Genomic DNA, 25,792 nt, shown 5'->3' on the forward strand with positions numbered 1-25,792 from the left:
TGCGGCGTACTCCTCGCTGATGCCGTTTTGGGGGGACGGAGCATCCAAAAAAACAGGCCTTGCCCCCGATTCGATCGTAAACAGGGATTCTCCGCCCGATCGCCAATTACAACATCAGCGTCGGGCAACAGAGAATCCTGCTCCTAGTCTCAGGAGCGGAGAATCCAGCCCAAAGGCCCTCAATTAAGACATAGATTAGGAGAAATTTCTTCTCTCAGAGGGTCATTAGTCTAAAATTGGGTCATTGAATATATTTAAGGTTGAGTCAAACAGATTTCTGATCGACAATGGAGTCACGGGAATGGGGTCAGAAAGGAAAGTGGAGTTCTGACCACAGCCTTCAGTTCTGAAGAAGAATCACGCTGAACTCAAGACATTATGGGCGGGATTCTCCGACCGGCCACCGGATCGGAGAATCACCGGGGGGCGGCGTGAATCCCACCCCCGCCGGCTGCCGAATTCTCCAGCACCGAAAATTTGGCAGGGGCGGGAATCACGCCGGTCGGTGGCCCCCGCCCCCCCCCCCCCCCCCCCGGCGATTCGCCGGCCCGCGATGGGCCAAAGTCCCGCTGCTGTCATGTCAGTCCCGCCAGCGTGAATCAAACCACCTACCTTACCGGCGGGACCGGTGGTGCGGGCGGACTCCGGGGTCCTGGGGGGGGGGGGGCACGGGGCGATTTGGCTCCGGGGAGTGCCCCCACGGTGGCCTGGCCCGCGATCGGGGCCCACCGACCAGCGATGGCCGATGCGGAAGTGACACCTCCCCTGTGCATGCGCGGGGATGACGTCAGCAGCCGTTGATGCTCCCGCGCATGGGCGGACTTCCGCCGGCCGGTGTAGTCCCTTCGGCCCCAGCTGGCGTGGCGCCAAAGGCCTTTCCCGCCGGCCGGCGGCGCGCCAACCACTCCGGCGCGGGCCTAGCCCCTCAAGGTGAGGGCTTGGCCCCTAAAGGTGCGGAGAAATCTGCACCTTTGGGGCGGCCCGACGTTGGAGTGGTTCCCGCCACTCCATCCTGCCGGGACCCCCCGCCCCGCCGGGTAGGGGAGAATCCCGGCCATTAACTCTCTTTCTACACAGACTTGCTGAGTTTTACTGCACTTTAATTTTTATTTCACATCTTTAGAATCCACAGTATTTTTCTTTTATATCGGGTCGACCATCGTTTAATTGAAGAGCTGGCTCTCGGACCCAAAAGGCCTACTCCAGCTCCCATTTTTTATGATACTATGATCTAACCGGGTCAATGTACTTTTCTTCCTCAGGTATGTCTAGCTTCCCTTTAAATACTGATCACATGTGGCTTAGATCTAGAAAATATGAAACAATTTCCACTAACCAAGGCAGAGAAAGAAACATCAATATTTCCAAATCTTTTCAAGAGATTAAATGTGTTTTGTTGTAATTACCTGGAAACAATAATGAAGACATTTCCAAATAGGTTAATGAACACAAATCACAAGTCAGAATTAACTGGCAATACGATCTTTATTGCACAGATTTTTTTTACAAGGTTTCTTTTAAAGTACCAGGGTTCACTAACGTAATTATTGCCTTCAGTCTTTTTTGTTAGAGTGTTTTATTTAAGAAGACACAACCTTACAGTGTCTTTTCACAGAGGTTAGAAGAGGGTGGATTGCACTGCTGTCCTGGTTCCATCATTTATTCTGCTTTTGTTTCTGCCTAAGGTTCTGTTGAAGCTGGTTCTGGTGATTTTGATTCTGGTGTTGATGCTTCTGGTGTCTTTGCTGCCGGTGAAGCTGGTCCTGGTGATTTTGATTCTGGGGTTGCTGTCCGTGGTGCAGCTTCTGGTGATGCTGGTGGTGATTTTGATTTTGACCGTTCTGCACCTTGTTGCTTTTCCTCATCTACTTGCTCCTTGCTCATAGAATCCTGAAGAGATTTAATGCTGTCTATCAGACCATCCATCTTGCTTCCCAATGCATCAATTCTGCAATTTACCCTTTTAAAGCCATTATCAACAATGGACGGTAACTGCTCGTCTTTTGCATCGGTCGCACTTTGTTCCCTGGGGCAAGACTCGCCTGCCTCTGCTGGTTTCTCCTCTTCTGCAGTATCAGTCTTTGCAGCCTCTTCTGTTTTTGAAGAATCTTCTTCCCGAGGGCAAGACTCGCCTCCCTCTTCCTTCTTCTCTTCTGCGGAATCAGTCTTGGCAGCTTCATCTGTTTTTGAAGAATCTTCTTCCATAGGGCAAGACTCGCCTTCCTCTGTTGCCTTTTTGTCAGCCTCCGCTGTTTTTGAAGCGCTTTCTTTTTCTTCCGCAGGACAAGTTTCATCTGTCTCTGTTGTCTTCTCCTGTTCTGCTGGTTTTGAAGAACTATCTTCAGCAGGACAAGTATCATCTGACTTCTCTGCGGGGGGAGGTGATGTGGTCTCATCTTTACAGCTAGCACTGTCACCGCCCTTTTCAGGCTCCATAATACCTACAAGCAAAGACCACAAAATGAGTGGAATAGAATGGGACAATAACTTCTATACATGTACAGAAATTTTAATGTAACATTTCATTTGTGGTAATTCGGAATCTGAAATGTAAGGTGCAACTTCTAAGAACATCAATATGGTTTTACACTAATTCAAATAGAGACACAATAGTGAATAATATAGAAAGAATTGGATTAAATCATGTTTTCAAAAAGCCAGTCGTTTTGCCTCAAGAACTTACATTTTTACACTCCCTTTAATAAAATTTCAATGACTGATGAGTTGAGGCAGGGATAGAGTCAGGTGGAAGTAAGTGGTCTAAGTGGAGTTGGAAGTTCTCCTGGGTGTCAAATATGACACCAGGATTGCCAATGGTCCTGGATAAACCTCAACCAGATACCATGGAGAGAGTGGATGGAGTCCATGGCGAGAGAATGGAGTTTGTGCTGGGGACCACAGACAATAGTGTTCCCAATATTTAGCTTAGGAAAATCTCTGCTTCTACAGCACTAGATGTCAGAGAAGCAATCTGATAATTTAGAGACACTTGGTGGGCATCATTTGCATACATGTGGACCTGACATTGTGTTTCAAGTCGTATTACCAAAGGATAGTATAGAGTTGAGAAGTATGAAGGGGCTTCCTTAGAGGCTGCAGAGATTATATGGCTTGGAGGTAATTCTCTGGCTAGGACTGTGAGGCCTGGATAGAGTGGATGTGGAGAGGATGTTTCCACTGGTAGGAAAAACTAGGACCAGAGGGCACAATCTCAGACTAAAGGGCCGATCCTTTAAAACAGAGATGAGGAGGAATTTCTTCAGCCAGAGGGTGGTGAATCTGTGGAACTCTGCCGCAGAAGGCTGTGGAGGCCAAATCACTGAATGTGTTTAAGACAGAGATAGATAGGTTCTTGATTAATAAGGGGATCAGGGGTTATGGGGAAAAGGCAGGAGAATGGGGATGAGAAAATTATCAGCCATGATTGAATGGCGGAGCAGACTCGATGGGCCAAGTGGCCTAATTCTGCTCCTATGTCTTATGGTCTAACTCGGTGAGAAGAGATGCACCCAACTGGAAAATATTATCGTGGATGAATTTTAGGATACTCTAAAGTTAGACTCGTGTAAATAAATAAACTAGGTATGAAATATGGAGTTTAAAGATTTGGATGGGAAGCCTTTTCAAACAGAAGGTAAAGTAAGAGCATCAAAAGTTTACAGAGAAACTATAGATCAGGGAAGAGCAATGATAGAAGCAATAACAACATGGCCTCTCATCTCTATTTGGCATACGCTTCAAGCAACTGGATAGTCATAAAACATTAGACAGTAATGCACCCAAGCAAAAAGAGTAATAAGCTAAAATGGTATAAAGACATGCCATGTTTTTACTGAGAAAGAGAAAAAGATTTTTAACTACATTTGAGACTGGGCTTGCAAAAGACATTTTCAATACTTAGCCTCAATAATATCCATGCATGTAAGTTTTACATATGAGGCCAATGCAAATCTCTCTGATCGATTAGGGCGTTAACGTTAGTGGCAATAATAAATGAAGTGGATTATCAAACATGCTACTGTCTCTAGTTGCACAAATGAGTAAAGGACACAGACAACACAACTGTTATCAGGATCAACTGATATGCTCAGAATTGAGCCTGACAACTGCTGAAAATTTCAACAATGACCACTACAGCAAGGAACACAAGTTTGATTAAAGATGTGTTTTTTTGTATTCCGCCTGTATAGATTTGAACTTTTGTCTGACTGCCTGTGGGGCTGAAAACACTCAGAGGCCTAAACCAAAAAGCACCACCAGCCTACCTACGATTGCTTTCAGTTTGCCATAGAATTGAAGAGAAATGTGAGAAGCAAGGGAGGAGGACGGTAAGTGAAGCAGATTTCTAAAGATGTGCCCCACCTGTGTCACTTCCTTTCCTCAAGAACATTCAGGTAACACAGGTTCTATTTGGACCTTAATGAGGGGACCAGCATTGCATAGTATTAAATAGGATTTGCAGCAGAGAAACAGCTCTTTTGGCCTGCCAGTCCTTGCCAGTGTTTATGTTCCACTTGAACCTCCTCCTGCCTGTCCTTATCTAAATCTATCAGCATAACCTTCAGTTCCCTTCTTCCCCATATATTGACGTCGACTCCCGTTAAATCCATTGATGCTCTTTGTTTCAGCCAATCAATGTGTTGCAACTTACACTTCACATTCTCACCACTTTTTGCATAAATTCACAACTTGATTTTTCTTTGGCCGCGATTCTCGGAAAAATTTCGAAGTGTGCTAGCGAGCGGGAATTGTTGCGAGATTCCCGGCGCTCGGCCCAGTGAGGCTGGCAACGCTATTCAACGTTAATTGGCCCACTAATCGAGGCCTCGCGGGCTTCACACCCCGAATGCAGGCTCGCCAGCTGATGTGCCACGACCTCGCTCGCTAGCCCCCCGCTAACAACGTCGAGCAGCATTTAAGCTGCACTTGCTCAGCCAACCCCCAGCCAGCTAGCAACAATGGCACCGCGGAGACCAGCCCCAGGATTTGAGGATGCTGAACTGGGGATGCTCCTGGACGCGACCAGGAGGGTGTCCTGTTCCCCTGAGCATCTCAGAGAGTGAACCACAAGGCAGCCACTGCTGCCTGGGACGAGGTGGTGGCAGCAGTCAGCTCGGGCAGAGTGACCAGTAGGACTGGCCTCCAGTGATGGCAGAAGGTCAGTGACCTAAACCGGGCTGCGCCAATGGGAGCCAATATCATCCCACCCCCTCAACCTCCAAAGGGAGTATCCCCCATGTGACCCCCAACCCTCCCTCCATCCCCTCCCCCTTCAGCACACCATCCATCCTTCAAACATCTCTCCACCCCAACCCTCCTCCACCCCCTCCCCGTTCAACCCTCCCTCCACCCACCCCTTCAACCCTCCTTCCACCTCAATCCTTCAACCCTCCCTCCAGCCCAACATTCCCTTCACACCGTGTCCCCAACTACTGTAAACCATGTGTGTGGCTAATGATGCCCTCTCTGTGTCTCCTCAGGACAAGCTCTCCCATAATCGGCAGGAGAGGGCCCAGACTGGCGGTAGGGTGCCGGACTTGAGAATCCTCAGCTTCTTCGAAAAGCGGGCCCTGGAGGGCTGGTGTGAATCATAGAATTTTTTAGAGTGCTGAAGGAGGCCATTCGGCCCATCAAGTCTGCACCGGCTATTGGAAAGAGCACCCTACTTAAGCCCATGCCTCTACTATATCCTCATAACGCAGTAACCCAACCTAAACTTTTGGACACTAAGGGAAAATTTAGCATGGCCAGTCCACCTAATCTGCACATCTTTTGGACTGTGGGAGGAAACCGGAGCACCCGGAGGAAACCCACGCAAACACGGGGAGAACATGCAGACTGACCCAAGCCGGGAATCAAACCTGGGACCTGGAGCTGTGAAGCTGGTTCTGTGAAGCTGGTTCTACAACTCATGGGCATTGTTTATCTTGCACTTTTAAGAATTGGATGCCATCGAACATTGGGGGGGGGGGGGGTCTATTGGGGGGTTGAGCACATTGTTTATTGTGTATGGCATGAACATTGATTCTCTTTTGGTCTTTTTGTTTTGTCGTATTTGGAATGTATGGGTGATGTTTGGGTTCGTATGTTGAAGGGGATGCTGGTTGGGGGATTGAGACTGTATTTGGTATCATTGGTTATCTTTTGTTGTGTATTTAATGAAAATGTGGAAAATGAAGACAATAATTTTTTTTTAAAAAGGTAGCACGTTAGAGTGGCATTGGCAGATATTTAATAATGCTCAGAAAAGATTTATGTCAGTGAGAAAGAAAAGGCTGTTTGAGAAGCCTGCATCAACCGTGGCTAATTGGACAGATTTTAAGAACCAGGAAGAATGATTAACAAGCTAATAATGAGACAGAAAGAAGATTATGACAGAAAGCTAGCTAGTAATATAAAAACTGAGAGTAAAGGTTTCTACAAGTATTTAAACAGGAAATGAGTAACTAAAGTTCATGTTTTCCTCTGGAGAGTGACTCTGGGGAGTTGAACAGGTATTTTGAGTATGTCTTCAGGTAGATGAAAAACTTCCCAAAGGTTCTTGAAAATCAAAAGATGATATGGAGGGATGAACCTTCTAGAATCACCATCACCAGAGAAAGAGTGCGAGACAAACTATTCGACCTAAAGGTTGACAATTTCCCAGGATTGGATGCTTGCATTCTGGGGCCTTTAAAAGTGATGGCATAGATAGCAGATGCATGGGTTCTAACTTCCAAAATTCCATAGATTCTGGAAAGGTTCCAGCAGATTGGAATTTGGCAATGTAGCTTTTTATTCAAGAAAGGAGGGAGGCATAAAGGAGGAAGCAATAGATCATTAGTCTAACATCTATCATAAGGAAAGTGTTACAATACATTATTAAGGAAGTTATAGCACGATACTTAGATAAAATACGGTTTAATCAGGCAGACCAAACATAGCTTGTGGAAAGGAAATAATTTTAATTGATCTGGTCGTGTTTTTAGACGAAGCAATGTTCAAGGTGGATAAATGGTGGTGTACTTGGATTTCTAAAATTTAATTCATAAGCTACCATATCAAAAGTTATTTAGTTCAAGTCAGACTTTTTACTCCCCCACCTGGTGCGTTTTGAGGCAGGCGAGTTTGAAATTGTATGGATGGGATTTCTTCTAGGATCTCACCAGCTGTGAACTGGAAGTATCTTCACAATGGGGTGGGCAATGCCTCGGGGGGAAGCCAAGCAGCCTTGCCCCAATTAAGGCTCTTTTAATTCCACTTTGTCGGAAGAATTCCGGGGAGCCCCTAAACGGGGTTTGTGCTGGACAGTGAACAGTGCGCGCACTGCTCCCGGCCCACTGCAGCTGATGTTGTCTGGTTCACACCCTCACTGGGTTCACAATCCTGGGACTTCCTCCCGAACAGCACTTTGGGTGTGCCTGCACCACATGCACTGCAACTAGGCAGCTCAGCAGCACCTTCTGAAGGGTAATCAGAGATCAACAACAAATGCTTGATCAGCCAGCCAATAGCTTGTCAATAAGGACCACTGATGGCCTCAAACTGCTGCGAGTGCGTATCTGCCTTTCCACACTACTTTCCACCAGAAATCTGCAGGCAGTTAATTAAAACCTCTCCACAATCTCGTCAAGTACTCTCCAAAGACATGGGGTGCGATTCTCTGAAATGGAGACAGAACGGCCCCTATCCCGACCGATTTAGGGCCCGAAAATGGGCTAGGAGCGGCACCGCGTCATTTACGCGCAGCTGGCCTTGGTGCCCCGTAAAGGCGGCGCCGCAAACATGACGCGGCCGGCGCCGCATAACTGGCGTCACCCGCGCATGCGTGGTTGCCGTCTTCCCCGAGTCCGCCCCGCAAGAAGATGTCCAACGGATCTTGCGCGGCTGCGGAAGAAAGGAGGTCCTCCTTCAGAGAGGCATGCCCGACGATCGGTGGGCACCGATCGTGGGCCAGACCCCATTTGAGGCCCCCCCGGTGCAGGATCCCCCCTCCCCCGCAGGGCACCCCCCCAGCGTTCCCGCGCTGTTCCCGCCAGCAGTGACCAGGTGTAGACGGCGCCGGGGGGAACCCGCCGTTTTGGGCAGGCCACTCAGCCCATCCGGCACTGAGAATCGTGGGGCTCCCGGTGAATCGCCATTTTGGCTGTCTCGGGCGATTCACTGGACCGCGCCGCGCAAAACGCGATTGTGCCGATCTGGCCGCTTCCGTGAATCGCGGGAGGGCGTCGGACCGGCGTGGCGGGAAAATTTGGCGACCCAGGCGATTCTCTGAAACGGCACGGGAGCAGAGAATTGCACCCATGGGTTTTTCTGTTTATGCTGAAGCCTACAAAATCCTTGGCTTTGTAAATAAAGGCATGAGTACAAATGAAAACCTTTATAAATCACTGGTTATGTCACAGCTGGAGTATTGAGTCTAATTCTGGGCACCGCACTTTAAAAAAGATATCAAGGGTGCACTGCAGATTGACTGGAATAGATCAACAACTTCAGGTTTATGGAGAGACTAGAGAAATGTGATTATTCTCCTTAATGGAAGCAGGTCTAAGGATAGAGTCATAGATGTTTACAGCATGGAAACAGGCCCTTCGGTCCAGCTTGTCCATGCCACCCAGTTTCTATCACTAAGCTAGTCCCACTTGCCCGTATTTGGCCCATATCCCTCTAAACCTACCCTACCCATGTAACTGTCTAACTTTTTTAAAGGAAAAAATTGTACCCATTTCTACCACTGCCTCTGGCAGCTCGTTCCAGATGCTCACCACCCTCTGCGAACAAATTTCCCCTCTGGTCTCTTTTGTATCTCTCCGCTCTCACCTTAAACCTATGCCCTCTAGTTCTAGACTCCTCTACCTTTGGGAAAGAGATCCAGAGATAGGGGTAACCCCAGGTTAAACTGGTGTGAATTGTCTCAAGCCAGGACAGTTGGTAGGATTTTGCAAGCCCAGGCTAGATGGTGGGGGATCTGTAAAGACTTAATTACCTGCAAATGCTCGCATTCTAAGCATTGTCTTGCATCTTTGACTTTGTCAATATATATGGGGCGTGATTCTCTGCTCCCGCGCCATTTCAGATAATCGCCTGGGTCGCCAAATTTTCCCGCGACGCCGGTCCAACGCACTTCTTTCTCGGAAGCGGCCAGGTCGGCACATTCGCGTTTTGCACGGCGCGGTCCAGTGAATCGCCCGGAACAGCCAAAATGGCGATTCACCGGTACCCCCGCGATTCTCAGTGCCGGATGGGCCGAGAGGTCTGCCCAAAACGGCGGGTTCCTTCCTGGCGCCGTCCACCCTGGTCGCTGTCGGCGGGAACAGCGCAGGAACGCTGGAGGGGTTGCCTTTCGGGATATCTGGACATGCATCCCTAAATCCCTCTGATCCTTTGTACTTCCTACCGTCCTACTGTTCAGAGTGTATTCCCTTGCCTTTTGTCCTCCCAAAATGAATCACCACACAGTTTTCTTGGTTAAATTCCATTTGCCACTGTTTTGCCCATCTGATCAGCCTATCTAGATTATCCTGTAATCTCAGGCTTTCCTCCTCGTTATTTGTGTCATCTGCAATCTTACTGGTCATATCCCCCACATTCACATCTAGATCATTCATGCATACTACAAACAGCAAGGGACTCAGCACCGATCCTTGTGGTACACCACTGCCAAAATGCCCTGGATTCCACGGCCTTTCGCCTTCTTGATCAGTCTCCTATGTAGGATCTTCTCCATGTAGATTACATCAACTACACTGCCCTCACCTACACATCTAGTCACCCTCTTCGAAAAATTCAATCAAATTTGTGAGACACAAACTCCCCCTGACAAAGCCATGCAGACTATACTTGATTAATCCTTGCCTCTCCAAGTGGAGCTTAATTCTGTCGCTCAGAACTTGTTCCTATAATTCCCTTACCACTGACTCACTGGCCTGTAATTACCTGTTTTCTTTCCTTAATTTCCCTTCTTGAATAATAGTACCACAGTAGCTGTCCTCCAGACCTCTCGCACCTCTCCTGTGGCCAGAGAGGATTTGAAAATTAGCATCAGAGCCACTGAAATCTCCTCCTTTGCCTCACACAGCACTCTAAGATACATCTCATTAAGGCCTGAGGATTTATCCACTTTTAAACCTGTCAAAGCAACTAACACAGCCCTTTCATTGATAATCTGTTCAATTATATTACAGCATCCTGCCCTGCCTTCTATACCTTCATTTTCCTTCTCCACAGTGAACACAGATGAAAAATATTAATTTAATACCTCACCTATGTCTTTTGGCTCCACACAAAGGTTGCCACATTGATTCCTAATAGGCCTACTCTTTCCCTGATTACCCTCTTAACAATAATCTTTATTATTGTCACTTGCAGTTAATAAACTTATAAAACACCTTGGTATTTTACTTTATTTTGCCCACCAGTGCTTTTTCATATCTCCTCTTCATTTTCACAGTAACTTCATTGCAGTGTTACTGTAAACCTACTTGTGACAGTAATAAAGATTATTCTTCTTCTAATTTCTTTCTCCTTTAGGGCATACACTGCTTTGAGCCCCCTGTATCTGCCATTTTTTCCCTTATCCAATCCTGTATATCCCTTGACATCCAGGGTTCTCTGAACTTTTTGATCCCACCCTTTACCTTCACAGGAACATATTGGCTTTGTACTCACTCTATTTCCTTTTTGAATGACTCCCATTGCTTTGATGTGGCTGCTCCCTGTGCACTTTGGGCAGATCCTGTCTTACCCAATTAAATTCGGCCTTCCCCTAATTCAGAAACCCTGGGCGGGTTTCTTTGGAAACCGGTGGGGTGGGCAACTCCGGCGCGAAGTGTAGCCATCTGGGGGATGGCCACTTACAACCAGGAACAGAGAAGCTCGCAAAGCATAGCGGGTAAAATGGACAATGCGAGATTCAGGCAGGCTCAGAGCCTGAAAATGTATATTTGCGAAGTGAGGAATCCAGACGGTATCGAAACCCCGACCAATTAGCATTTGATGGACCAATTAGCATTTGATGGCTCATCTCCGCCAGACAAACGACTGGTACTTGAGCGACCGGTACAGTCCCAGACATTTCGGCGCCACTCCCTGTTTTAGGGAAGCATAAACACCAGGGTCAGTGACCGCTTGTGGCATGCCCAGCCATCCAGGCACCCGCCCATTTATTGGTTCGAATCGAACACAGTGATCAGGGATCACCAAATTAGTGGGGTCCAAACTGAAGGACCGCCCAAAAGAGCGCGAAAAACCCCAAGCATAAGAGAGTCCACCATGAGTTTGTCCTCTTTTGGACCTGGCGCCCCGGCAACTACCATCTCCAATCGCAGCGCCACCAGAAGCAAGTCCAAGTTCAAACCTCGCTACCAGACGGATGAACGGGCAGCACGGTAGCATAGCGGTTAGCGCAATTGCTTCACAGCTCCAGGGTCCCAGGTCCGATTCCCGGCTTGGGTCACTGTCTGTGCGGAGTCTGCACGTTCTCCCCGTGTGTGCGTGGGTTTCCTCCGGGTGCTCCGGTTTCCTCCCACAGTCCAAAGATGTGCAGGTTAGGTGGATTGGCCATGCTAAATTGCCCTTGGTGTCCAAAATTGCCCTTAGTGTTGGTTGAGTGGGGTTACTGGGTTATGGGGATAGGGTGGTGTGGGCTTGGGTAGGGTGCTCTTTCCAAGAGCCGGTGCAGACTCGATGGGCCGAATGGCCTCCTTCTGCACTGTAAATTCTATGAAAAACCTAGCTGAGCAGCAGTTACTTCTACAGACTTGATAGATCCAGAATCGAACAACGGCCACTGTTCCTCTGACCCAAGCCGGGTGCCTGAAGTTAAATACAGGTTGTCTTAGTCGATAGGTGTAGTTTAGCTAGTCGTGTGTATGTTGCATGACTAATTGTGTGTGTAAATAAAGTACTCTTGACCTTGAACTAACTAATTGATGTTTGGCTCTTTGATAGATAGCCGGTTGAACCTTGTGGTAGTATCATTTGATACCTGGTGACTCTGAGCATTAGAGTGTAGATATCCAAAGGAAGGAGGGCAACCTCACTGACTGCCACATTTACAGCAGATCCACAGAAAAGGCAAAAGAAGGAGTGGCGTGAACCACTCCGTCGTCGGGCCGCCCCGAATGTGCGGAATCCTCCGCACCTTCAGGGGCGTGGTTTGTGCCGCGGAAGGAGCTTGGCACCACACCAATCGGCGCCGAAGGGCCTCCGCCAGCCGGCGCAAGTTGGCACATGCGCGGGAGCGCCAGCGTGTGCTGGCGTCATCCCAGTGCATGCGCAGGGGGTGTTCGTCTCCACACCGGCCATAGCAGACCTGTACACCAGCTTGCACGGAGGAATAGAGTGCCCCCAAGGCACAGGCCCGCCCCCGGATCGATGGGCTCCGATCGCAGGCCAGGCCACCATGGGGGCACCCTCCCGGGGCCAGATCCCCCCCGAGGACCCTGGAGGCCGCCCGCGCAGCCAGGTCCCACCGGTAAGTACCTGTCGTAACATACACCGGCGGGACCGGACGAAAACGGGCGGCCACTCGGTCCATCGTGGGCTGGAGAATAGCAGGGGGGGGCCGCTGCCAACGGGCCCCGACCGGCGCGGCGCGATTCCCGCCCCCGCCAAATCCCCGGCGCCAGAGAATTCGGCAGCCGGCAGGGGCGGGTTGCACGCCACCCCCCGGCGATTCTCCCACCCCTTATTTCTGGCTCATCTTTGTGCTTTCCCATAACTATCTTAAACTGTACCCATTTATGGTCGCCATCACTGATATACTCCCCTACCACCGCTACCACCTGCCTGGTTTCATTCCCTAAAATTATTTCAAATACCGCCCCCTCTCTTGTAGGACTTTCTAAGTTCAGGCTTAAAAAGCTCTCTTGGATGTATTTTAAGAGTTCCGACCTCTCTAAGCATTTCACACTTTGTATTACCCAATTAATATTGGGGAAGTTGAAATCCCCTTCTATATTTCTACTTCTCTGAGATTTTTCTACATATCTGCTCTTTTCCCTCTCTGTTTAGGGGCCTGTAGTACAGTCCCAGCAATATGATTGCCCCTTTTTATTTTAAGTTGCACCCATATGGACTCAATTGAGGGGCCTGCCAAGACATCAGCCCTCCTCACCTCAGTAATTGACTCTTTGATCAATACTGCTACACTACCTCTTGTTTTACGACCCCCCCCCCCCCAGCCCCGAAGATTCTATACCCTGGAATATTGAGCTGCCAATCCTGCTCCCTCCCCTCAACCATGCCTCTGTGATAGCAATAATAACATACTCCATGTGATAATCAACGGCCTCAGTTCATCAGCTCCTTGCACTAAAATAAATGCCATCCAGCCTCGTCCCATGGTGCTGGAACATGGCTCTCTTTGCTCCGCCTTTCAGACTGATTTGATTTTTCTTCTATATTTCACTGTGCATCACCTCATATTGTACCTCCACTCTGTAACCCATCCCTCTGCCAAATTAGTTTAATCCCCCATCCCCAACAGCACTAGCACACACCTCCCTGCAAGGATGTCGGTCCAGTTCCGGTGCAACCCATCCGACTTGTACAGATCCCACCTTCCCCAGAAATGGATCCAGTTTTCCAGGAAACTAAAACCCTCCCTCCTGCACCATCTCTTCAGTCATACATTCATCTGCTCTGTCCTATTCCTATACTCACCAGCATGAATGTTATCAAACAAACTTTGTTACCAAATTGCTTGAGGAGACATTAGGATCAAGAACATGGTCAACGGTAGGTTTGAAGGAGCATCTTAAAGGAGGAAAGTTTGGGAGGAACAAGAAGAGGATGTTGGAAAAACTCAGCAGGGCAGGCAGCATCTAAGGAGAGAAAACGGAGTTAATGTTTCAAGTCCTTTTGGCTCTTTGTCAGAACTGAAGAGAGGAGAATGTGTTAGATTTTAAAGTATAGCTGTGAGAGAGTGCAACAAGATGAAGCAACTTTAAGAACAAAAGACAAATGGCCTTCAGTGGCAGGGGTGCGGGTTTGCATTAAGGCAATAGATGTATGGAATATTTTTTAAAAGGGGTTTAAGATGGATGAGAAAGGTCACAATCTAAAGGAACTCAATGTTGAGACCCTGGGGCAGCAACGTGCGCAAATGGAAGATGAGATACTGCTCCTCCAGCTTGTGCCGGGCCTCAGTGGAGCATTGCAGCAGGCCAAGGACAGAGATGTGGGCATGAGAGCAATGTGTTGGGTTAAAATGGCACGCAACAGGAAGGTTGGGGTCCTACTTGCAAACTGAGCGAAGGTGGTCACCCAGTCTGGTTTTTGTCTCCCTAATCGAGAGGAGACCACATTGTGAATAGAGAATACAATAGACTACAGAATTTCATAGAATCCCTACATTGTAGGAGGCCGTTCAGCCCATCGTACCTGCACTGACCCTTTGAATGAGCACTCTATCCTTGCGCACCCCCCCCTATCCCCGTAACTCCATAACCTAACCTTGACATCCCTAGGCACTAAGAGGCAATTGATCATGGCCAATCCACCTAACCTGCACATCTTTGGACTGTGGAAGGAAACTGGAGCATCCGGAGGAAACCCACACAGAAACGGAGAGAAAGTGCAAACTCCACAGAAACAGTGACCCAAGGCCGGAATTGAACCCAGGTACCTGGCACTGTGAGACAGCAGTGCTAACCACTGTGCTGCCAAATCGAAGGAAGTGCAAGTGAAATGCTGCTTAAAGGGATGGGAAGCTGGGAGTTGACATGTCTATCTTTTTTCCTTAACTGGGGTTTCCTCCCATCTGTGGTTGACAAGGCACTTAACCGGGTTTGACGCATTTCCCACACTTCTGCCCTCACCCCTTCGCTTCCCTCCAGGCCATTATAGGGTCCCCCTAACTTCACTTTTCGCCCCACTATCCTCTGCATTCAAAGGATCATCCTCCCCCATTTCCGTCAACCCCAGCAGAATGCTATCATGAATCACGGGAACCACTCCCTCTATGAAATCCTGATCCACTCCTCCATCACATCCAACTCCCCGACCGCTTCCCGCGGCACCTTCCCTTGCAATCGCAAAAGCTGCAACACCTGGCGTTTTATCTATTCCCTATTCAAGGCCCAAACCCAAACACTCCTTTCCGGTTAGGCAGCGTTTCACCAAATTGCCCCTCCCAGTTGTGGGAGGAAACCAGAGCACCCGGACACGGGGAGAACATGCAGACTCCGCACAGACAGTGATCCAAGCCGGGAATCGAACCTGGGACCCTGGAGCTGTGAAGCAACTGTGCTAACCACTGGGCTATCATACTCCCCCATTTGCCATTGGTAGAGCAATGAAAACTGTTGATACACAAGATCAGAATTGGTGTGTAGAGATCTTGGGAAGAATTTAGATTTGGACGAGATCGAGAAAAGGAAGGCTGACACTCGGGAGGAATTTGTCAGAGCAGAGGCAAAGTAGGTCAGCAAGCAGAAGAGTGATAGGTAAATGGAACTTTCTGCCAGTTAGGAAACAGGCATAGCATTTTAAATGAACTAAATCTATGTAGGGTGGAAGATGGGAGGTTGGCCCGGACATCTTTCGTATAGTCAAAACTAGAAGTAACGACGGTATGGATGAGGTTTTCGGCAGCCCATGAGCCAAGGCAGGGGTAATAACAATGTGCTTATGACTTCAAACTTAAATCCAGTTGTCAATGAAGCCCTATCAAGAAGGCTGTCTCATATTGCTCAAGTAATTAGCTTAATCCAGCAGAGCCTCAGCATGTGAAGAACTTCAGCTCCAAGATGAGAATGGAATCCACATTCTTGAAAAAGGGTCACTTTTTGTTTTTGTTGAAGATATTGCAATTGGTCGTCTGATATCAAGACTGATGCAAGCAGCCTCTTCTTCCCCTTTCTTGCTAATTTTGCATGTATATTTGCAGCTAGTTATGTGATGTTACAAAAATAAACATTTATATTTTCTGCATGTATAGAATCTGTAATTCCAATAGAAAATGCAGGGCAGCACGGTGGCGCAGTGGGTTAGCCCTGCTGCCTCACAGCGCCGAGGTCCCAGGTTCGATCCCGGCTCTGGGTCACTGTCCGTGTGGAGTTTGCACACATTCTCCCTGTGTTTGCATGGGTTTCGCCCCCATCACCCAAAAATGTGCAGGGTAGGTGGATTGGTCAAGCTAAATTGCTCCTTAATTGGAAAAACAATAATTGGGTACTCTAAATTAAAAAAAAACAGAAAATGCTGGACAATCTCAGCACCAGCTTTGACAAAGAGTCATCCAAGACTTGAAACAGGAGCTCCGTTCTCTCTCCACAGATGCTGTCAGACCTGCTGAGATTGTCCAGCATTTCCTCTTTTTGTCTTGGATTCCAGCATCCACAGTAATTTGCTTTTATCTGTAATTTCAAAGGTTCATTCCTACCTATTTCAAGTAAAAATGTTTTAATCTTCCCATATTCAATCCTTTTGCAATTCTTTTTCCATTTTTCCTAATGTTATATTAAATACCAAAGTTGGAACAAAGTTTGTTTGGAGGAACTGCAATAACGTCTAACTCTAAATTGACTTTGGCGCGATTCACCCAAAAAATTTCTATGTCTGACTTTGGACGAATTTAGTGGGATGTTTCTTGGCGGCTGCAGAGTGGAGAAACATCTCGCTATTCAATGGCATTTGCCGTTTTTGTTTTGGGCCGGGCGAGGCCATACTTAAGAGCAGGAAAGGCTCCTCGCAGATCAGGGTGCCATTTTGGAAGGCTGCCCTCATCCCCCTGCACAGTTTATGATCCCCCTCACCCCACCAGCCTTGGGGAGGCCCCAGAAACCCCCCTTACGTCCTTGGTGAGGCCTCCCGGGCCCGATCACTGGCAGCGCCAGCCTGGTGCCAGGGTGCCACCCTGCCCTGTCCCCAACCACCCAGGGATCTCCATCTGGGAGACCCCCAGATGCCGTAGTTAGTCTACATTAGTGTGGTCCAGTACAAAACGGCGCCTTGGCAAGGTCTCCCAGGTGCGGTTGTTGAATCCCAGGCACCTGGAGAATCCGGCGAACATGTATTTAAATAAGCAGATCTGGATCATGCCCAGAGAGGGCGAGATCCAGATCACCACGTCTTGCAAGATTCCATTAAATCTTATGAGACATTTCAAGCGTTGCAAATCTCGCAAGAGACTTCTCGCAAGGTCCAATGGCCTTGTCTCGATACTAATGCGGGTGCGATGAGGCCGCTGAATAGTGCCTTTAGTCTATTAAGCAGTCAATCCGTCTGAGAGTGGAACTGGCGCAAGGCCCAGATCGTTTCAACAGCCGTACTTCAATAGCATGTCATTAGTTGATTTTCCCAACCACAGCAGCTTGGAGATCAGCAGGAAGCGGCTGTCTGGCCATTAAAATCGTATGGCTGGAGGTGCAGCTGGGGATCAGAGGGAATGGATTCCAGCACTGTCTTTATGAGGGTGAGGAATTGTTTGACAGAGATCATGCTTGCAGAAGAGGTGGAAAGTCCATAGTAGGGAAGGCCCAATATTTCTCTCTAAAGCTAGAGAGCACTCAAGGCACACCAGGAATATTTGGAAAAATATTTTTATAAAACTACTCTTCTGGTCTTGGATCCAGTTTATGACAACTCTGTCCTCACATCAGCCTTTAATCAATCTCAGGTTAACTTTGTAGTGGGTTCCAATGGCATGATTGGTGACTGGTCTACATATTTAGAATGCTTTTGTTATTTTTCTGAATGTTAAACTGTAAAATTGCAACAAAAGTATAACATGTTAAATTGTTAGGAGTTGTACCAACATCAAAATCAACGGGATCAATTTTAAATCACAGACTGGAATTTAGTTATGAGTATTCTTGCCACCTGCAATTTGGAATTTTCATTGGCCAGATTGATGGATAAGTCCTCTCCACTTTTTAACTCCCTGTCCCCTCCCACAACCTTCCCATGTCCTGGTTACTCCAGGACAGCAGGGTTATATTTTAATGGTCTGTGGCAGAATATGAATGGCCAAATTTCTCTTCCTCATTCTCAATTCTCATGTTCAAAACTTCATACCAAATCTTTCACTCTTCATCTAATTTGCATTTTCCTTACCAGCATATTCATCACAAATTGTTGGTGGTTTTTCCTGTGCATCCCCTCCTTCCCCACCACATACAGAATCTGTAGAGCTTTGACAAGATGTATCTTCTTCGGAGGGAGGAGCAGGTGAGGCTGCGCCAGCTTTTTTGTCTTTGGATGCAGCACCTTCAGCAGAGCATACACCAGTATCTTCTTTTGATGTTTCAGGCTCATCCTTCAAGTGAATTTCTGTCACTCGGTGAATGGTAGATTCGTGGTACACCGTTATGGGTTCAAGGCAGGTTGATGAATCACTATAGTTCACAATGCAACATTTTGTGGAAAGGTGCATGAAAATGGGCTTATTGGTTGGTAATGTGTCACTTTTACCCCCACCACCACCAGGACTTTCTTGATTATAGGGTGCAGCCTTACACATACTATTTTGTGGACTAAATGTTGTTGAAGGATCAGTGGATGCACCATAGGCAGATGATGGGGCCTTATACAAACATTGCAATGTAGGATCCTGTGTATCTTGAGGACTTGCTGAATCTGGTCGAGAGGGTTTCTGTGAACACTCACTACAGACCCCACATGGATTTGATTCTTCATAAGCTGAGTCCTTTTTACACAGATCACATGAATGTTCTTGACCAGTAGCTGAGACTTTGTTTTTTGAAGTACTTGGCGCCTTCTTACATTGATCACATGAAGGATCTTGACAACTGAATGAAGCATTAGCGCTTGGAGCAGTCGACTTATCTTGTTTAGTAGATGATGCAGTATTACACTGACCACATGCAGGATCTTGACAACCAGATGAAGGTTTGCCACTTGGCGCAGTTGAATTATCTTGTTTAGTAGATGACGTCTTCTTACATTGACTACATGAAGGATCTTGGCAACCAGATGAGGATTTGCCACTTGGAGCAGTCGAATTATCTTGTTTAGTAGATGACGTGTTCTTACATTGACCACATGCAGGATCTTGGCAACCAGATGAGGATTTGCCACTTGGAGCAGTCGAATTATCTTGTTTAGTAGATGACGTGTTCTTACATTGACCACATGCAGGATCTTGGCAGCCAGATGAGGATTTGCCACTTGGAGCAGTCGAATTATCTTGTTTAGTAGATGACGTCTTCTTACATTGACCACATGCAGGATCTTGGCAACCAGATGAGGATTTGCCACTTGGAGCAGTGGAATTCGGTTGAGCAGATGCTGATGATACTGCATTACACTGACCACATGAAGGATCTTGGCAACTCGATGAAGTAGTGCCACTTGGAGCAGTCGAATTATCTCGATGAGTAGATGATACTTTTTTGCATTGGTCACATGCATGATCTCCACAACCAGATGAGGCAGTGTTGCTTAGAGCAGTCGAATTATCTTGACGAGTAGATGATACCTTCTTACACTGATCACATGCATGGTCTTGACAACCAGATGAGGCATTGCTACTTGGAGCAGTTGAATAATTTTGAGTAGATGAAATTTGCTTACACTGATCACATGAATTTCCTTGACAACTAGATGAGGCACTTGGAGCAGTTGAATTATCGTGTTGCGTAGATGACACCTGCTTACATTCATCACATGCATGGTCTTGACAGCCAGTTGAGGCATTGCTACTTACAGCAGTCGAACACTCTTGGTGAGTAGACGAAGCCTTTTTACATTCATCACATGCATGGTCTTGACAGCCAGAAGAGGCGTTGGTACTTAGAGAAGACGAATTATCTTGATGAGTAGATGAAATCTTTTTACATTCATCACATGCATGGCCTTGACAGCCTGATGAGGCATTGGTGCTTAGAGCAGACGAAGTATCTTGAGCAGATGACACTTTTTTACATTGATCACATGCATGGTCTTGACAGCCTGATGAGGCATTGGTGCTTAGAGCAGACGAAGTATCTTGAGCAGATGACACTTTTCTACATTGATCACATGCATGGTCTTGACAACCAGATGAGGCATTGGTGCTTACGGCAGATGAATAATCTTGATGAGTAGATGAAACCTTCTTGCATTGATCACATGAATGGGCTTGACAACTAGAAGAGCTACTTGGAGCAGATGAAGTATCTTGACGAGTAGATGAAACCTTCTTGCATTGATCACATGAATGGGCTTGACAACTAGAAGAGTCACTTGGAGCAGATGCTTCATCTTGACAAGTAGATGACACTTTCTTACATTTACCACATGAAGGGTCTTGACAATCAGATGGGCGATCACCACTCTGACCAGGTGACTGCTGACAGGTCGATGGCTTCTTACATTGACCACATGAAGGGTCTTGACAACCAGATGAGGGAGCACTGCTCGGTGAAGGTGAAGACTGTTGACAAGTTGATGACGTATTCTTACATTGACCACATGAAGCGTTTTGACAACCAGGTGAGGGACCACTGTTCGGTGAAGGTGAAGACTGTTGACAAGTGGATGACTTCTTCTTACATTGACCACATGAAGGATCTTGACAACTAGCAGAGGGATCACCACTTGGACCAGATGAACACTGTTGACAGGTTGATGGTGTCTTGCTACATTGATCACATGAAGGTTCTTGACAACCAGTTGAGGGATCACCATTCTCCGAAGGTGAAGACAGTTGACAAGTAGATGACTTATTCTTACATCCACCACATGACTCTTCTTGACAACCCAATGAGGGATTAACACTCGGAGCAGAAAAAACCACCAAGCAGGTGGATGACTTGTTTTTGCATTTATTACATGAGTCTTCTTGACAATCGGATGAAGGATTATCACTTGGGGCAGATTGACAGGTTGATGACTTCTTCTTACATTGATCACATGAATGTTCCTGACAACCAGATGAGTCTTCATCACTCGGAGCAGAAGAGGACTGTTGACAGGTAGATGATTTCTTCTTACATTGATCACATGAATGTTCCCCACAAACAGGTGAGGGGTCACCACTTGAATCTGATGAGAATAGTTGACAGGTAGATGACTTTTTCTTACATTGATCACATGAATGTTCTTCACAAACTGTTGAGACATCACCACTTGGAGCAGATGATAGCATTTGACAAGTAGAAGACTTTTTTTTACACTGATCACATGAATGTTCCCCACAAACATCATCACTTGATGCTGATGACTCCTTCTTACACTGATCACATGAATGTTCTCCACAAATATCATCACTTGATGCAGATGACTTCTTCTTACACTGATCACATCCACACCCACCATCACCTGATTCAGATGACTTCTTACACAGATCACATGAATGTTCTCCACAAATATCATCACTTGATGCAGATGACTTCTTCTTACACTGATCACATCCACACCCATCATCACCTGATGCAGATGACTTCTTCTTACACTGATCACATCCACACCCATCATCACCTGATGCAGATGACTTCTTCTTACACTGATCACATCCACACCCATCATCACCTGATTCAGATGACTTCTTCTTACACTGATCACATCCACACCCATCATCACCTGATTCAGATGACTTCTTCTTACACTGATCACATGAATGTTCTCCACAAATATCATCACCTGATGCAGATGACTTCTTCTTACACTGATCACATCCACACCCATCATCACTTGATGCAGATGACTTCTTACACAGATCACATGAATGTTCTCCACACACATCATCACTTGAGGCAGATGACTTCTTCTTACACAGATCACACCCACACCCATCATCACCTGATGCAGATGACTTCTTCTTACACTGATCACATGAATGTTCTCCACACACATCATCACTTGAGGCAGATGACTTCTTCTTACACTGATCACATCCACACCCAACATCACTTGATGCAGATGACTTCTTACACAGATCACATGAATGTTCTCCACACACATCATCACTTGAGGCAGATGACTTCTTCTTACACTGATCACAACCACACCCATCATCACCTGATGCAGATGACTTCTTCTTACACTGATCACATGAATGTTCTCCACACACATCATCACTTGAGGCAGATGACTTCTTCTTACACTGATCACATCCACACCCACCATCACCTGATTCAGATGACTTCTTCTTACACTGATCACATGAATGTTCTCCACACACATCATCGCCTGATTCAGATGACTTCTTCTTACATTGATCACATGAATGGGGTTGACAAACAGGTAAGATCTCACCACTTGCAGCCTTTTCTTGATGGAGAGAGGGACTGATCTTCAAACCATCAAATGGTGGAGGTGTTAGAAGCCCCACAGTCTCTTGTGGAACAGATGTACATACTAAAGTCTCACCTGGAACTAATTGATAGATAGGAGGGGACCTAGTTCTGTATTGAGGTGATACGGGTTGATAAACCACTGGTGCCATATTTGCATATTGAGGAGATACCCCTTGCTGATAGAAAGATGGAGGCTTAGACTCAAATGGAGATGGTACAGGCTGTGAATAAATAGGTGGGGACTGATATTGAGGTGCCCCTGCTTGTTGGTAAATAGTCGGGGACTTCCTTTCATACTGAGATGTATCTTGAGGAGCAGGTGCCATTGCTTGCTGGTAAACTGTTGGGGACCTCCTTTCATACTGCTCTTGAGAAGCAGGTGGAGACATAATCCGTACAGGTTCCTGACAAATCTCTGAGGTTTTACTGCCATAACTAGCAGGTATTGGTTCTGTATGTGTAGGTGAGGACATAGTTTCACGTGGAGAATGTTCAGTTGAGCCGTAGACATGCATAGTCTTAGCATCGCTCGAAGCATTTCCTTGTTGACCAGGCGATGATCTTGCATCATATGTAGTACGTAAACCCTCTTGACGAACAGGTGAACTTTTAGTCATGTAATCATATACAGCAGGCATAGGTGGTTGACGAAATGGTTGTGCCATAATCAGTGTTTCATATGGCATAGGATCTGTACGAATAGCAGGGGCCATAATCACAGGCTCAAGTGGTCCAGTTAATGCTTCTTGATGATAGTACGGAGCCCTAATGTAAGGGTCATATGGAGCAGGGATTATTTCTTGATAATATGGAGCCCTAATAAAAGGTTCATATGGAAGTGGTACAGCTTCATGGCGAACATATGGTGCCCTCATCATAGGTTCGTATGGAACATATTGTGCCCTAGTGAAATTGTCATATGGACCAGATCCTGCTTCTTGACGAGGGATAGCTTCAGCTGGATTGGGTGCAACATCATGCACAGATGGACAAGGTACGGCTTCATGATGAACAGAAGGGGTCTTCTCACAAAGAATTTTAGTCATAACTTCCTGATTAATAAGTGAAGAATCCTTAGATATTGATTTTATGTTTCGATCATCGGAGATTGTTCGGTATGTCTTCCCATCAATATTTATAGCTATTATGATTTGTGAAGAAAGAAGTAAAAGTATTTTTAGTTAGAGTAAACTAAAGAGCCAATGCTAATAATGTTCATAAGCATAAATATACCTTTATTCAGTAGTCCACTATACTTAATACATCAAACAGAGTGGGATGAATTTCAAAGAATTATGTAGAATTTACAGCACAAAAGCAGGACATTTAGCTGTCCTGTGCTGGAGTTTATGCTTCACATCAGTCTCCTACCCACACTTCATCTCACAGAATTACGGAAAGTACAGTACAGAAGAAGCCCATTGGCCCATCGAGTTTGCACCGACACATGAAAAACATTTGACCTACCAATCTCATTTGCCAGCATTTGGCCCATAGCCTGGATCTCGCTCTATCAAAACCTCCTTTTATTTCTTTCTCCCCCATATATCCCCTTAAATAGATCTGTGCTATTTGCCTCAACCGCTTCATGAGTTGCAAGTTCCACATCCTAATTATTCCTGAAGTAAAGAGGTTTTTCTCATGTTTCCAGTATTTAGCAGTGGAGACATTTTTCTAGCGAGTAAAATTGTGAGAATCCTTTAATAGGCTTTCTCCCAAGTTTGCTTGTGATTCTGTGACAGTCTGCTATTAGCTGTCAATGGTTTTATCTACATACGCCTGCCTGAGAATGACGCTGTGAATGGAGTTTCCTGGACTTAACCCACCACCACTGCAGTTGAGGCACATTGCACCAGTTGTAATGAGCCACAGCACTTATTGTCTGATTCAGCTATTAAAAGTAGAAATAAGCTGATCCTCAAATTTTATTAAAGAGCTCTGAAGGAAGTAAAAAAATTAAAGATGTGATTCTACCTACAGGACACCTGCATTTGCTTTTGCCTGTATCTGAGGTGGTCAGAGTTTTAGCAGATATTCAGACCCCCTCTGCTCCCTCCTGTCATCTGAGCTACATTCAGGAGGAAATAATGATAATTCACTATGGGATCTATTTTTGTGCTTCCTCGAGGTGGAGTGGTTAGTTCCTTTTTCTCCACAGAACTATTCCCGTACCAGCCTCCCCGAACAGACGGCGGGAATGTGGTGACTAGGGGCTTTTCACAATAACTTCATTTGAAGCCTACTTGTGACAATAAGCGATTTTCATTTCATTTCATGTCACTGTGGTTTCCCTTGTCCATTGACAGCTTGCTGCTGACATGGAGTCATTGTTGGCAGCATTTCTAAATAGTGCTCCTGGACTCATCTGCCATGTCCTACTCGCAAAGTGCCCAAGAAGTATGGACGGAGGTCTGACATGTGTTGCTATCTTGAAGGATGGCAGAATCACACAGCTGTGACTCCTGGGTTCCTTAGTTTTCATCATCATTCATCTTCTGCTTCTTGTCACCCATTGTTTTGGTTGAACTGCAGGAAGGGAAGAATGGATATCATCCCCCTTAAGACTGCAGAGACAGAGAAAGGATGACTGATAATCACAACAATACCAGGGATCAGTCTAGAAGCTACCAATCTCAACATCTCCCACAGCAAAAGCTGAGTGTTTCCACTTGTCCTCAAAGCAGGTAAGGAGAGTGGAGGGTTTGAGGCTTTTCAATAAGTTTTATAGAAACTAAGGTTGGCTAGAAGTCTGGAGTAATTACCATAGTTTGGTAATAGTATGGATTCAACAAAGGAACTGATAAACTGACTGTTCAATGTGATGTTGCTGGGGGAGATTGGTCACTTGCGACAATGCTTTCTCATTTGTCTGAAAGACTTTGCAACAGCTGTAAACTCTCCAGGTGCTGTTTCCGGAGCATCCGTTTTTGTAACCAGGGAAAAATTAAAGATCAGAAAGTTATTGAGAAGCCGATATTATCAGCAAGAATGGTATAAGAGAAGCCATTCTACTGTGAAGGAAGGAGACAGCCACAAGACAGATTAAGCAGGATGTTGATGGAGAATTAACCTCTCAGATTCCCATAGCAGAACAACTGGCAACTCTTGACCTATCTGCAGCCATTGACATGGTCGGCCAAAACATCATCCTCTTAATGTGTCTTCCGTGCTTGTTGAGTTGGATAGGATTGCACTTCATAGAACCATGAATTGTTGTGGCACCGAGGAGGCCATTTGGCCCATCATACCTGCACTGGCTCTGCAGATGAACAATTCATTTAACGCCATTCACCTGCCTTCTCCCATTTTGAATGCTTCAATGAAACCTGCTTCCACCTTGCTCTCAGGCAGTGCTTTCCAGACCGTAACCACTTGCTGTGTGAAAAAGTTTTTTCTCATATCACTTTTTCTTCTTTTTGGCAATTCATTTAAACCTGTGCCCTCTCATTCTCAATCTTTTCATCAGTGGGAACACTTTCTTTCTATCTACTCTGCCCAGACATCTCATGGTTTTGAAAATCTTTATAACATCTCCCCTCAGCCGTCTTTTCTCCAAGAACCCAGATTCT

The 25,792-nt window shown here is 46.4% G+C and overlaps 1 protein-coding gene across 2 annotated transcripts in view; it reads right to left on the minus strand.

Moving 5' to 3' along the window:
* Positions 1-1,466: 1,466 nt before the first annotated feature.
* The window catches only part of LOC140385893 (uncharacterized), a 102,424-nt gene continuing 78,098 nt past the window's right edge, over positions 1,467-25,792 (minus strand). For both annotated transcript variants that reach the window (XM_072468517.1, XM_072468516.1), the window contains 2 exons: positions 18,040-23,364; positions 1,467-2,441 (listed from right to left, as the gene is read on the minus strand). In XM_072468517.1, coding sequence (XP_072324618.1) covers positions 1,681-2,441; positions 18,040-23,364 — 6,086 coding nt within the window. In that variant the 3' untranslated portion in view covers positions 1,467-1,680. The remainder of the gene's footprint in view (positions 2,442-18,039; positions 23,365-25,792) is intronic.

Source organism: Scyliorhinus torazame, chromosome 11 (genome assembly GCF_047496885.1).
Source record: "Scyliorhinus torazame isolate Kashiwa2021f chromosome 11, sScyTor2.1, whole genome shotgun sequence".
In the NCBI taxonomy this organism is placed as follows: Eukaryota; Metazoa; Chordata; class Chondrichthyes; order Carcharhiniformes; family Scyliorhinidae; genus Scyliorhinus; species Scyliorhinus torazame.